General features: G+C 37.5%; 1 protein-coding gene across 1 annotated transcript; it reads right to left on the reverse strand.

Annotated features, from left to right (window-relative positions):
• Positions 1-1,834: 1,834 nt before the first annotated feature.
• Positions 1,835-12,279, reverse strand: LOC113497409. The gene is made up of 11 exons (XM_026876954.1): positions 12,210-12,279; positions 11,674-11,842; positions 11,225-11,480; positions 10,820-11,138; positions 5,809-5,977; positions 5,151-5,406; positions 4,498-4,739; positions 2,948-3,012; positions 2,668-2,836; positions 2,286-2,541; positions 1,835-2,208 (listed from the first exon to the last, which is right to left on the reverse strand). The coding sequence occupies exons 1-11, from the start codon at positions 12,250-12,252 to the stop codon at positions 1,888-1,890; spliced, it is 2,265 nt and encodes a 754-aa protein (XP_026732755.1). The 5' UTR covers positions 12,253-12,279; the 3' UTR covers positions 1,835-1,887.
• Between the last annotated feature and the right edge of the window lie 3,307 nt (positions 12,280-15,586).

A 15,586-nucleotide genomic window follows, 5' to 3' on the forward strand; every position in this document is an offset into this window, starting at 1 on the left:
GACATTTTAAGTCGAATTTCATTCATTGGCCATTGCAAATAGATGGGGCCAGACAAAATTGAGGCCCTGTTTCTAGGTGTACTTCCCAAAGCCCTTTAACATTCTATAAATCTATTTTATTAGCCTCTATTCTGAGAATCCTACTCTTGTGGAGCTTCTTTTGCAGCTTCTTAAATAAAAAATAAATCTATTGTACACCAATTACTCCGAAATGTCTGATCCGGTTTGTATTGTTTTTTTTTACATATATTTGCTTATGTCTAGATTGTTGTATTTTTATTAGGTTGTTTGCCTGTTTTCCATTTCAACTAATGTTAGACGGTAAATTTCAGCACTATCCATACTTAGTATAAACTTATTATAAATGCGAAAGTATCTCTGCCTGTCTCGCTTTCACGCCAAAACTACTGAACCGATTGTCATCAAATTTGTTACACAGATAGGCTAGAGCCTGGGAAAGGACATAGGCTACTATTTAATTAAAAAAGGTTGTAATAGGAGGGATAATGATTCGAAATGTAGCAGGCGGCCCTACGGGCATCGTGGTTTTAGCGAGACATAAGCAAAAATTGTAACCTGAATAGCAACTGTCTGAATGCTGTTGTTATTGTCATTATATTTTGCAGTTGCAACTAAAATAGTTTGTATACTAGATTACTATTTACGAAATGTTTTCTGTAGGAATTGTCTACATCTATTTTTATACACTAATCATCATCATCATCATCGGCCTAGCCTTTTCCCAACTATGTTGGGGTCGGCTACCAGCCTAACCGGTTCCAGCTAAGTACCAGTGTTTTACAAGGAGCGACTGCCTATCTGACCTCCTCAACCCACTTACCTGGCCAACACGATACCCCTTGGTTAGACTGGCTGTCAGACTTTTTTCAAGCTTCTGACTACCTGTAACAACTGTCAAAGATGTAGGAATAACAGCCGGGACCCACAATTTAACGTGCCTTCCGAAACACGGAGGAACTCGTTATGACAAAGATGGTCACCCATCTACAGACCAACCGCGTCAAGCATAGCTTAACCTGTGATCGATTCACTTATGCGGTTATAGCTTAGCCACGAGCTCCTCCTATTTTTATACACTAATCTACACTAAAATTATAAAGAGTTAAGATTTGTATGTATGTTTGTAATGAATATACTCAAAAACTACGATCCCGATTTCAGAAACTCTTATTTCACAATTTGAATGCTTAATTATCCCAGATTAGCGTAGTTAGGTAGGTAAGTATGACAACGGTATGGGCACCGAAAGATAAAGAAAAAAGTAACAGAGGGTGGTAGAGTAAGTGTAAAAACTCAGGTACCTACTACTGGTCAATTTGAAAAATGACGTCAGTGCTTGATAGTATCATCATTAAAGAAGGCTATAGGATATATGTATATGTCTACCATCACGCTATGATTAATACAAGCAGAGCAGTAATGAAATATCTTACAAATTCGTTCCGAATCCGGGTGGAGTCAAAAAAAACAATCCGATTTTAAAAATTCCTTACTTATATCTTCTAACCACGCGAACGCAGTCGCGGGAAACAGCTAGTAAGTGTAGCCTCCTCAGTAGTTCCGTCACGGAACTGGACCATGGAACTATTAGGAATAAACCATAAATACATATGTATATTTAATATATATAATACTTATACCTTTAACTTTGACTGGGACCCTTGGTGCCGCCTACTTTATTGTAAGTATTGTTACGCACTATGAGAACACTCCAACATTAACAAAAACTCCAATTCTAGGACACTATTCGTTTGCTCATATTGCTTAATCTCCATAGTCCAACCGAGGTATAGTAAAAAAGAAACATTATTACGTTTAAATATTCCGTATAATTAAATTGAGAAGCAGTTTAACTTAAGCACATTTTTAGGCATTGTTGACGATCCATTCAGCGTTTGAAGAGACACGAGAGTTGACACCGGGGTAAGTAGCGTGAGCGCACTGGAAGCCCCATGATACAACACCAACGAGGACACCATTGTGGGCGAGGGGACCGCCAGAGTCTCCCTGGCAGGCGTCCTTGCCACCGACGTCTAAGATACCGGCGCACAACATGTCTTCGGTAACGTCGGGCCAGTTCTGGAAACCGGGCTGGGTCTTCAGTTCAGCGTAACGTTCGGCGCAGACCTTCTGGTTGATGACGTTGATGGTGACGTGCTGCAGCTGCTCGGGTGATCCACCACCGGTCTGAAAACAAGTTGTATCGTGAGTATTTCAGAAAACCGACCAATATTATTATTAGCACTTCTTGAAGTATTTCTTACCGAGAGAGCTCCCCATCCGATAGTTTGGACGTTGGAGTTATCGGCAAGGTTGTAGTTGGCTCCAGCGATGGAGACGGGCTGGATAGAGTTAGAGTACTGAGCGGGGCTGGCGAGACGGACGATAGCCACGTCATTACGGAGGGTGGCGGAGCTGTACTGAGGGTGGATGACCAGTTGGGAGACGTCGTGGAGACTGCCGCCGCTGGATGCCAGAGAAGTACCGAGACGCACGCGCCATTCGAAAGGACTGTCACCGCTAAAAACAAAACAATGATAAAATTAAATTACGTTTTAAATAATTATAATGAATTTGTGTAATAAAAATATAGCAGTACTTCTATTATATATTTACATTACATAAAGTTTGGAAAATTTAACTTACAAGTAGCAGTGAGCAGCGGAGAGGACAGAGGTTGAGGTGATCAGAGAGCCACCGCAAGCCTGGTACCACCAGATTCCCCACAGACCGTACTGCATGTTGGACATGTAAGGGTAGGTCTCCACTGTGGTGGGGCTGCCACCGACGATGCGGTTGATGGTCTTGGGGACCGCTAGAATAAGAATGCACAATTAGAAATATTGCATGGTTAAAATATAACGGAACAAGTTATGGTGTAAATATTTTACAATTTTTCACAATTTCAAGAGGTACAATGTCTTACCGAGGGCTGAGCCCAAGAGGGCTAATAGGATCACAAAACGCATGGTAGGGCCAGTTACACTAGTACTTTAATTTTGTTTGAAGATGCGTGGCCTTTTATATTCGAATGTTATCTTTTGCTAGTAAATTCGTAACAGATAATTATCGTAACTCAATACTTGCCCGATAAAGAGGATTTGATTACATTTATAAGTAGATATTGATTTAGTGCTTGTTGCACCTACATAAGTAAATAATTATGCTGATTCAGTTCTTCTGTAGGTACAGTGAATTAATAAGCTGTATTCATGAGATTTAGGCAAATATCTCTTGCTCTTTACCAAATTGTTGCTGGATGTACGGAATTTTGCTTTGTTTTGTAAGTCTCTTTCGAATTTTGCCGTCGCAATTAAATATTTATTTAAATTCAGGTATACATATGGTTTAAATTTGACATACTCAGTATTATACGGACGGTGTAGACGAACATGGCCAGCGGATGGATGAAACCTCATGAAACCACCTATCTATCGACCTCCCCCGTCCGGATTCTCTTAACATGAATTTGATTTTTTCATTTTTTCACAATATTACAACACATTAACAACACATTAAATTAACACATTAAATCCTTTAAATACTTAAACAGGCTGTTGGGTGATTTACTTGCCAAATTGAGTACGCCCATTAAAAAGTTATTTACTATTTCTTCAAACCTCACAATTCACTTTTGATCTCACCGTTTTATTTTATGTCAAGAATATGAAATGAATACATTAAAGCTGGAATAAAAGAGTTTAGTAAATAGTGTGGATAGGTTTAAATTTTACTATGTTGCATGTTTCTATTCGATTAGAAGTTACTCACTAGTAACAAGCTCGTAGATAACAGAAAATAATCGTAAAGTTATTAGCGCATTGTGAAAATAAAGTTACCCTGAATAAAAAGGAAACTAACAAAGATCGCGATGTTCGAATTCTTCAAAAATATTCTTTTCCAAATTTATGGATACGTCCAAGCCTTGCTGGACCAGTGGGGTTGTAAAAAAGAGTAACCGCGACCCCGGTTAGCAATGAGCAAGGGCAGAGTGATTGTGGAAGGAATAAGGAAAATGTGTGCAAAATGTGTCAAATGGAATTGTGTGAAGGGAAGAGTGAAGAATGAGTTTTAGTCTGACACTCTCCTTTCCGCTCAAGTAGAAGGGGGACTCTTCTGTTGATGTCCCACGAGAAAAGGGGTAAAAATTGTTGTGATAAAGCATAAAAATATGTGGACCTTTGGAAATACTATTCAAGCTAGATTTATGACAATCATCTACCGTCCCACTTTATATGAATATTTTAAGGTCGACAGGTTACCATGTTGAATTACTTTAGAAACATCATTAAACGTAGGTTAGGTAGTATCGCATAAATTCGATATGAGTATCAAATACAGTCCAAAAAAAGACATCGACAAATTGTTTTAGATTGTATAATAAATTTATACCTCATTATTTAGCCATTGTTGACGATCCAATTCGAGAAATAGGAGACACGAGCGTGAACACTTGGGTAATAAGCATGAGCGCACTGAAGGCTCCATGAGACGACACCAATGAGGACATTGTTATGGACGACGGGACCACCAGAGTCTCCAGTGCAGGCGTCCTTGCCACCGACGTCTAAGATACCAGCGCACAACATGCCGTCAGTAACTCCGGGTATTTCGACATCAGGGTCGGTCTTCAGTTCATCATAACGTTCAGCGCAGATTTGCTGGTTGATGACGTTGATGATGACGTGCTGCAGCTGCTCAGATTTTTCACCACCGGCCTGGAAACATCAAGCAATCGTATCGTTTACGGTATTGACTGTTAAATGCTGAAGATCACAAGAAAATGTACCTAGTGATCTTGCAAAAAGCAGCAGGAGATACTGAAATAGCACCTATCGCCATCTAAAAGTACTTATAATGAATCTGTAAAAGTAAGTATTTTGTACAGTGAAAATGTAAAGAAAAATGCCGTGGCACATTTTTGGTTTTTGTGTTAGTCTAGTAATACCATGGGGTCATTAGGGACACCAACAGATCACCTTTGATTGAGTGGTAGAACTGATACATTTAAGTATAAGTTGACGCCAGGTGTTGGGAATCTTCATGGTACACTCGATAAATAGGGTTCTACAAGTTTCATCGCCCGCGCGAATCAGCGGTTAACTTTACATCGTAACGTTGATATTTACCGTAAGGCGTCCCCATCCAGCGGTGACAACAGGGGTACCATCAGGAACGTTGTAGTTGGTACCTGCGATACTAATGGGTTGGACAGTCCTAGAGTACACGGCCGGAGTGGAGAGGCGGACGATGGCCACGTCGTTGTTTAGTGTGACTTCATGGTACTGCGGGTGGAGGACTAGTCGAGAAACAGCGTGGACGGTGCCGCCGCTGGATGCGAAGGAAGTACCGAGACGGACACGCCATTGTTGAGGATTGTTGATGCTGTCGACACAAACATAAATTTGTATATTTAAAACTTGTAGTGAATTATTAATACGTTATCCCACAGGAACATAAAAATGGTTTTTAGTTTTTTTTTTTTATAATGCGGACAACATCTCATACATTGTTCTGAACCCAAAGTAAGCTGCTAAAGCACTTGTATTATGGAATACACATACAACGAAGGTACCACAAACACCCAGACCCGAGACAATGTAGAAAATATGAATTCTTTACATAGACTCGACCGGGGATGGAACCCGGGACCTCAGAGTTAGCGACACCTTGAAACCGGTGCGTACGCCACTCGACCACGGAGGTCGTCATTTAGAAGTTTAAATGTTCAGATTATTTTATTTACAGGCGTTTAAAACAATTTTCGACTTCAAAGCAGGTACTTACTGGAAGCAGTGAGCAGCAGAGAGGATAGTGGTGGAAGTAAGCAGGGATCCACCGCAAGCCTGCACCCACACTATACCAAACATATCGACCTGCATGTTGGCGATATAAGGATAATTTTCCACTGGAGTGGGGACGCCGCCGACAATGCGGTTAATCTGCTTTGGCGCCGCTGAAGGATATGGTAAATAGAGATTATAAAATATTTCAATCATTCCCCTTATATTGTATGTACCTACAATAATTTTCAAGTATTCATTTAATTTAAAATCTTATTGTTACAATATTTTACAATAACCAACATATTTCATAGATAGATGAAACGAAATTATTTCTATCCACACATTCCAAGAAGTTCTGCTATCCGATTAAATATGCTTGTCATATTACCGAGGCCGCGAGGGTTTACCGTATTGAACTCAACAAAGTTAAATTTCTTACCAAGGGCTGCGCCCAAGATGGCTAACAGTATTAAAACTCGCATGATGGATTCATGTAACTCTATTATAAAAAAACCATACTGGTTCGGGTTTTTATAAGCATTTGCAATGGCTTTATCTTCAAGAATTAATCAGAGATTATAATCATCCTTATATTAGGGCTTACTGATTCAAATCCACAGAAGTTTAACTAAATACTGGATTTATTGTGCTGTCTGTTCGTCACAGTTCAGTCTACCTCAAGGCAACCACTTCTAACGACATTAATGTGTTGACATGTGTTTATGACCTGCATTTGTGTCGATAACTATTCTGGCTACTCGGAAGTAGAACCGCGAATCGCGTTGCAACGTTTACTAGTACTCGAACGAGTTTTTTCTTTTCTAAAACAAGCCCCCGGAAATACTCATGTTTTGTTACGTGATAAAGCATAGTAAAATTCGAACCAAGGTGGTAGAGATGTACTAGTCTAGGTCAAGAATAAGGAAAGTCTGCGGAAAGTGTAAAAACTTTATCTTAACAACTCAGCCTAAAAATCAGATTGATATCCGATTATTAAGCGAAAAACGAGAGTAATGTTTACAGGGTTCGTGCATTTCAGATTTTTTTTACATTTCTTGATAACAGAAAAAAACAATATTAGGCGTACTTTCATCTCAATATTATGACTTATTTTACTCAAAGAAATAAAATCTTCAGCAAACACAAAATGGCTGCCATTTAGCGGAGAGGTGGTAAAATCTTGTATGTGAGATGTATGTATAAGTGAGGTTGGTTTTGGTTTGTGGTTGACTGAGTATATTATACATACGTAACTAGTCTTTAATAAACTCCCTTTTAACATACTTATCTACTAAATAAGACATTTATTTAGTAGATAAGTGTGTTAAAAATAAATAATGTATTCACGTGAATATCATTAGAGTTTACACACATACGCAACAAGTTAAATAATAATTAAGAATGGCGTTCTTTCTCTCCTAACCCTTGCTGTGCCCGACAGCGTCCATACTGCTCTCAACTATAATAAACCTTCTGTCAACAAGTATGCACAGAATCAGTAACGTATTGAGTACACATACGGATTAATAACACAGCAAAATCGTTGGTCACAGGGATAAAAACCTTCGATTTAACAAGAGATGGTGTCAGCAGTGGTTCACTCTGTACCTACAGCGTTTTTTCGGTTAGATATCGAATTTCCTGAAGAGATTTAGATCAAAATCATTTTTTTATTTCAAGTTGGCTCTCAAACCTTTCAATAGTGCCTCAATTTTGGTCGCAATTCCAAAATGTGATTCCTATGAAGAAGAACGGCAAGAGACATCCAACCAACTCTAACTTTCATAAAAGTGAAGATTTATTGTATTCTCTACAACATTATTTAGGTATGCAACCACAACCTAATTGGCAAAATGAGTAAGAACCTCAGTCATTAAAAAAATACTAATAAAAGTCCAATTAGGAAAGAAAATATACTAAAACCTTTCAAGTACTTAGGCTAAAAAAAGACACAAATAGACTTTGTGACAAATAAATTTTTGGTGCATTACCTCGCATTTTTTTGTCGTATGTACTTGCGTATTTTCCAATAGAGATAGATATTAAGGGGATTATTGATTACATATTGTTTCAAAGGTTTCATAAAGATAAAAAAATCACAATTTCCTCAGTGCATGACTCTCATAAACCTTCAGTCACTGGTAGCCGTTTGATGTGAATGTAACATACAGTGTAGTTTTATACTAACAAAAATTTATGAACAGTATCTAGACCATGAAGATTTCGACCACTACACTAAAAACTAAACTAGTTTGCTTGTGTTTTATGAATACTCCATCCCAGTATAAGGATATATTTGAGCAACTAAAACTACATCAACGCCGCGCACATTATTTTTGGCTGAACCAACTCAATGAGTGCATTGTAACCATTGATTGATTTGTAATGTGATACTATGTGACAGGTGTATGTAACGAATATCGGAACATGTTGCAACTTCGGCTAGAATCTATACTTCTATATACTAATATATAAAGCTGAAGAGTTTGTTTGTTTGTTTGTTTGAACCCAGGAACTACTGGTAAAAATTGAAAAATTATTTTTGTTTTGAATAGACCATTCATCGAGGAATCGAGGAAGGCTTTAGGCTATAAACCATCACGCTGCGACTAATAGGAGCTAAGATATAATGGAAAGTGTGAAAAATACCAGGCAGGTATACCTAAATCATAACTTATATCTTCTACCCACGGGGACGAAATCGCGGGCAACAGCTAGTGGGTAATAGTTCTGTTACAGTCTTCGTCTTTTCCAGCTTTCCAACTAGCAAAAAACTGCGACTAAAATCCATAGTGACATTCGTTACCAGTTATTGGAAATACAAAATAGTACCGCTTCTCAGGATAAGGCATTTTTATATTTAGTAAAACGCTCTTTCTGGTCTTTAATTTCAATAAAATTTAAAATCTTCCATTCCTCACCAAATTTTCCTGACCAAAATTATTCAATTCAGTTCAGGTATAATCAGCTTTAGGCAAGGGAAAAGAACAGATTTATTTTGTTTTTAAATAGAAGATTTTGCTTTTTAAAATTATGTTTGTGTGATTAACGGTAAATTCATTACAGATTTATTGATTATATAATAGACTATATTCGGAAATCCGATGCGTAATAGATTAGTTATCACTTATCTACTAAGCGCTTCAAAGACAATGTGATGTTATCACTAGGTATTTTCACAAGCGGCGGCCGGCGCATCTAATGAGGACATTGATATATTCACAGATCAGCTTTTACGTTAGCGCAATCGTACTTTAATTCAGTAACCTGGTTCCCTGCAAACTTGAAACAGACGCCTGTGTATGGAGCATTGTGCGCTTAAAACGGTCAGAATACCTTTCTAAAATATTTATATAAGCGTAGGTGTGGTTACTACCCCTTTACAATCTATCTTAATATATCCTCAAAGGTATCCTGGGACTTATGTTCGAAGATCTGAACTGATTACTCATAATATGCAAATTCTTAAGAGGTTAAAATAGAAGCTCCAGAAGCTACTTTAAAATTGTGTCGGTTATATTCACCCGATCAGCTTTTATCCTTGTTTTCTAAACTGGACTAGCCTTTGGACAGACATTGTTATTCACTATGCTTCTATGTCATAATATAAATAACAGTAATGTTTGCTCTGGCTAGATGAATACTTTAACTTTGGTAATCTAATTATTCCAATACTTTCTGATGGAGTGATTCGTCTGCCGAGTACAAGTTGCAAAGTGCTTTGTTACACAAGGCGAATTACTTTCGACTTGTTCAATCTGAACGTGGATGATTCGATGCATGGTTTAAGAACATAGATTATACACTAATACTGGTTTAAGAAGAGCGCGGGCGCCGGTCGGGCTGATATAGTGACCATTGCCTACGTCAAAGATTTATGTATAAGTGATACTGACCAAGTTTTAATGGTTCCATTAAGCACCCTGTATTAAAGTTTTAAAGACCTAAGCATGAAGAAAAGCATATAAATTGAATGAATATACAGGGTGTCCTAAAACTCAACGATAATCTGAGACCGGATGAAAGGCCAAGTGATAACAGATCAGGGAAAAATATAAAAAAAACCATATCACTCAGTTCAGCGATAAGAGACATTTAAAAAGTTGAAATTCGACATCCCTCTTCGCATTTTAAGTCTGTGATCACCAATGTGACAATTTCGCTGTGAGTATTTCAATTCCGGGATCTTCATTAACGATTCTATTATTCGAAACTATAAATTAATGCAATGAAATTTTTTTTTTTTTTATTGGAAACATATTTTTTTTCCCTGATCTGTTATCACTTGGCCTTTCATCCGGTCTCAGATTATCGTTGAGTTTTGGGACACCCTGTATATCAATTGATTGAATATATTGTATGTCGAAAAACTGTTCTAAGTTTCTCTTCGTCTATGTTTTGATTGTTTGTTAAACTCCCTGCGATACAAGGATATCACTTCTTAGAGCGGAATTCGTTTAAAAAAAAGTCTTAGGCACCAATTAACAGCATTTGTTATGGCTACCGTAGGTATAAGTTATCTGATTTTAATGTTCTATATTTGGAAATTCAGTACAACGAAGATTAGTTATCATATATGTATAACAATTTTCTATCAAAGTACTAATGTAGGTATTTAACATTTGATAATGACTATTTTTAAGGAAAACGTATTACACAATACAAATTATGTTAACGTGATCCTTTTGATAAGTAAAGTACTCCTTCGAGTATTTATTTGGGTGAACAACGTTCATGTGTTATTCGCTGTTATTTAGTAAACAGTAGGAATAATTCAACGGTTTGGGTAGTATAAATCGATTTTGATAGTATTTTAAAATTAATAAATGGTACCAAAATCCCAGGACTGGTTTTAATATATATATATTTTTTTTTACATTAGAAATATGGCAAACATATGCCAGAGGAATTTGAACTTTAAGTGATGCTCTCGGTATCAAATACAGTTGAGACAAACGAACACGGAATGAAATTATTTTAACATATTATAATAAAACTATATCTCTTTATTTAAGCATTGTTCACAATCCAATTAGAGAAATAGGAGACACGAGCGTTGACACCGGGGTAAATAGGATCCGCGCACTGATAGCCCCACGAGACGACACCGATGAGGACATTGTTATGGACGAGGGGACCGCCAGAGTCTCCACTGCAGGCGTCCTTGCCACCGACGTTTAAGATTCCAGCGCACAACATGCCGTCAGTAACGTCGGGTGTGCGCTCTTGATGAGGTTGGGTCTTCAAGTAAGCGTATCGTTCAGTACAGATTTGGTGGTTGATGGTATTGACGGTTACATGCTGAAGTTCCTCAGGAAAGTCGCCTTGAAACTGAAAAGAATAGGTATTGCAATATAGTAAGAGTTCTGTACATTATCGGTAACATTTTTACTTTACATCATAAAGTTGATATTTACCCAAAGGCGTCCCCATCCGGCGGTGACAACAGGGGTACCATCAGGAACGTTGTAGTTGGTACCTGCGATGCTAATGGGCTGGACAGTGTTAGAGTATACGGTAGGAGTGGAGAGGCGGACGATGGCCACGTCGTTGTTTAGTGTGGGGTTGTCGTACTGCGGGTGGAGGACTAGTTGGGAAATTGTGTGGACAGTGCCGCCGCTGGATGAAAATGAAGTTCCGAGACGTACACGCCAATCTTGAGGACGGTCGAAACTAAACACAAGTAATAAAAATATTAAGACTGAAACAACTATAATGCTTCAAACTCGCAGTAAATAACGGATACGTTACATAGGCACAAAAAAATGGTTTAAGTATTCAGATTAGTACGTAGTACGTCTTTATTCACCTATAATATAAAACAGATTTTGGTCTTTCGTAACTTTATTTGAAAGCAATTACTTACTAGTAGCAGTGAGCAGCAGAGAGGATGGAGGTGGAAGTAAGCAGAGAGCCACCGCAGGCCTGGGACCACAAGATACCAAATAGACCGTGCTGCATGTTGGCGATGTATGGATAGTTTTCCACTGTCGTAGGGGTACCACCGACAATGCGGTTAATCTGCTTCGGCGCCGCTGAAAGGATATGGTAAATTAAGGTTCCAGTTTCGCTAAGCTGTTTCTTCTAGAGCCTGAGTTAACCGAGGCGAGGTGGCACACCTTTTGTGAAAACACAGGCAAAGAAGCAATTTAGGCTTCAAAAGTGAAGTCTAAATTTCTTCTCGTTTTACATTCCTATGTCCAAATACAGAAATTTTAAGAAATCCAAAATGTAGATAAGCCTCCTGAAACGTAACAGCCGGAATTTGTTCGGGAATAGCCTCTAGTTATCCTCCTTAATCCATAAATTATCTAACCAATTTCACTTTCCGATATTCAACATTTATGTTATAGTGTTATAGAGGGTTTACCGGATTGTACTTTACAAAGTTATAGATCTTACCAAGGGCTGCGCCCAAGATGGCTAACAGGATTAAAACTCGCATTGTGGATTCCAGTAACTGTATCCGACTATACCAAAACCATATTGTCTGGGGTTTTTATAAGCATTGGCAATGGCTTTATCATTAAGAATTAAAGAGAGATAATAATCAGCATTAAATTGGGGCTTACTGATTCAAAGCCATAGAAGTTTAACTAAATACTGGATTTATTGTACTGTCTGTTCGTCATAGTTCATTCTACCCCTATCCAACCCCAAGGCAATCACTAACGACATTAATGTATTGAAATGTGATTATGACCGATACTCGAGTCTAACTATTCTGGCAACTCGAAAGAACAACCGCGAATTGCGTGCACAGTTTCCTAGAACTCGAACGAGATTTTACTTTTCTAAAACAAGCTCCTGGAAATAAACACGTTTTATTACGTGATAGAGCATACAAAAGTTGGGACCAAGGTGGTAGCGAATTACTACTCTAGGTCAAGATATAATCAAAATCTGTGGAAAGTCCAGCAACTTAATCTTAACAACTCAGCCTAAAAAACTGCTGGTACTGTGGTGCCAATTATTAAGCTGCTGCGAAATAAAGGAGAGTAATATTTTCAGGGTTCGTGTAATATTTTAGACAAAGTCATAAGATACGAAAATTTGCACATTTAATTTACTTGATAAACACACCCAAGAAGCATACTTTTATCTCAATATGATTTTTTTCAAGAAGAAAAGAACCGTAAGCGAACAAAATTGCTGCCATTTGGTAGAGAGGTGCGTAACATCTAAGTATGTGGTATATTCGCCGATAAAAAGAGTTGGTATTGGTTTGTTAACACCGGACCATGAGTATATACCTAGTATATACATAGTATTAGTTATTATTATATACCTATTTACATACTTTGTAATGCTCTCTCTTTTTTACTTATTTAGTAAAGTATACTATAGTGAATAGTCATAAATAGGGTGTATGTCAATAAAACAGCAAAATTCATCTGATTATCGCTTAGGAATTAAAACCTTCAATTTTATCTGTTAAAAAGGGATGTGCAAAGAGTGGTTTGACCAAAACATTATTTGATGTAGCGTTTAAATCCGATTATGGAAGAGAGTAAAACAAACCAAATAAACAACTAGGCGGGATGACTAATATATGTGTGGCTGGGAACTCCCATTTTTTTGTCGTGTTATAGTTGCGTATTTTCCAGCAGAGATAGATAGTAAGGGGATTATTGTTTTAAAGGTTTCATAAAGATAAAAAGTCACAATTTCCTCAGTACGACTCTCATAAACCTTCAGTCACTGGTAGCTGTTTGTTGTGAATGTATAAAGGTGCAGCATAGAAAACCAGGCGGGTAACATACATGTAGTTTTATACCAACTCATTTTTTATGAACTGTAAATAGACTATGAAGGTTTTGACCACACCTAGTTTGCTTGGTCAAAACTTTATACATTTATGACTTCATAAATATGGAGCAGCTAAAACTACCTAAGGGCCGGGTACATTATTTTTAGCTGAACCTACTTCATCAGTGCATTGCAACCTTGCTACGAGATTATTCGCTACCAAGATTGCTTTATAATTTGTTTTTTATACGATGCGAGGGTGAGGCAGCACAAGTGACAGGTGTATTGAGTATTTTTATACATATTATTATGTTCATTTCAACAACAATTGAACTGTCCTTGGTGTCCCCAAATTTTCCTAAACCATTTTTTTTTTATTCGGCCCAATCATACTCGACTTAAACAAAACAAAGGAATAGCAATTATTAGTTTTTAATAGAATTTTTTTATCTCTAAATTATTATTTTGTTCTTACGATGTATATATTAAAGTTTAATTGATTGTTATAGACTAAATTCGGAAATCCGATGCGTAAAAGATTAGTTATCACATATCAAGTGCTTCAAAGAGAATGCGATACTATCACTAGGTATTTCCACAAGCGGGCGCGATACCATTCATACACCACAATGCTTGGCCTTGCGCCCGCAGAGCCAATGAGGTCGTTGATATTCACAGATCAGTTTTTACGTTAGTACGATCTATACATATTAGGGACCCGAGAAGTAGTTAAGACCGGTTGCCCAGAAATCGAGGATTCTTTGAGGTAAACGAGTCAGCTCCAAGTAGGTACTGTGATAGTAGTTTCCTAGTTACTAGAATTTTTCATTGATTTAAGGTAACTCTGACTTGCATTGCATAAGATAGCTGCTCATACTGCCGTGGTTGGGTAAGAGACATGTATGCTATTTTGTTTTAGATAGTTAAAAGTTGCGTCTATCTGATAAGATTTTGCTGCAATAACATTTAAATAAGTCTGCTGCTTTTGAAGGTGTGTCCTATGTAACTTCCTTTTAAATCCCACTTCAATTTTTGATGGCATTCCTAATTTTTCAATTTCGCAGGGCTACAGGCAGTTCACTATGGCATCAACGTTAAAACTCTACTCTAAGCAATTAGAACCGAAACTGTTAGTTTGTTTGAGAGCTTTTATTTCGAAGATTTTTATTGGGTATCTTATTTAGTTTTTGCTTCATAACATCATGTTTTATTTTTCATAAATTGAAACTACACTAAACACGATTTGGAATCCCACGTGAAGGATTTTTTTTTGGTTTTACTATCAATTAACTTTTGGGGAATTGCAACTGTTTCTGTTCTACTAAATACGATTCACAGTTTATTGTTTCTGCAGAAAAAGCCTTATTTTTATATTGGTCTGCTCCTATAATTTCTCAAAAATACAAGGCTGCTGATTGATAGACATATGGACGCATAGCGTAATCAGATTTTTTATCAGATACAGCGTACTTTTACCTTTCGGATGAAACCCAAATTAGACGGAAAAATGAAAACATTTCGATTTAAAAGATCTGGAACATTTCTGGAACGAATAATTTGTGAATGAATTTTGAGTGAATGTGAATGCGTATGTTCATTTACATATTGACATGTATAATTATATTATTAATAAAATGTAATTACAAATGTATTTAATGCGGGGACAGTACAGTAAGTCAGCATTTGAGGTATTAGTTCTTTTGTCATTTTTAATACCGGCAGCAGATGCGTCATGCTCCCTTAGTCGTCATTGCCTGCGGTGGCGTTTTGGGTCGGCTCCTTCCCTGTAATATGGCGAGGGAGGTGATGGCTGACCCTTGCGTCATGCTCGTGAACGGGTGCTGCTTGTGGTGACTGGTCGTACTGCTGTCTCGGTTGTTTGTTTATTAAATAGTTCAAATAAGTCATACCCCACCCTCTGTAAACACTGTCTTATTTTGCAGCGTTTCCTTAATAATCAATTTAGGTGTAAATATATATTTATGTAAAAAAGCGACAGCGTGCTATGTTGTGGAGTTTGTTGCGCCGTT

This window comes from Trichoplusia ni, chromosome 9 (genome assembly GCF_003590095.1).
Source record: "Trichoplusia ni isolate ovarian cell line Hi5 chromosome 9, tn1, whole genome shotgun sequence".
Lineage (NCBI taxonomy): Eukaryota > Metazoa > Arthropoda > Insecta > Lepidoptera > Noctuidae > Trichoplusia > Trichoplusia ni.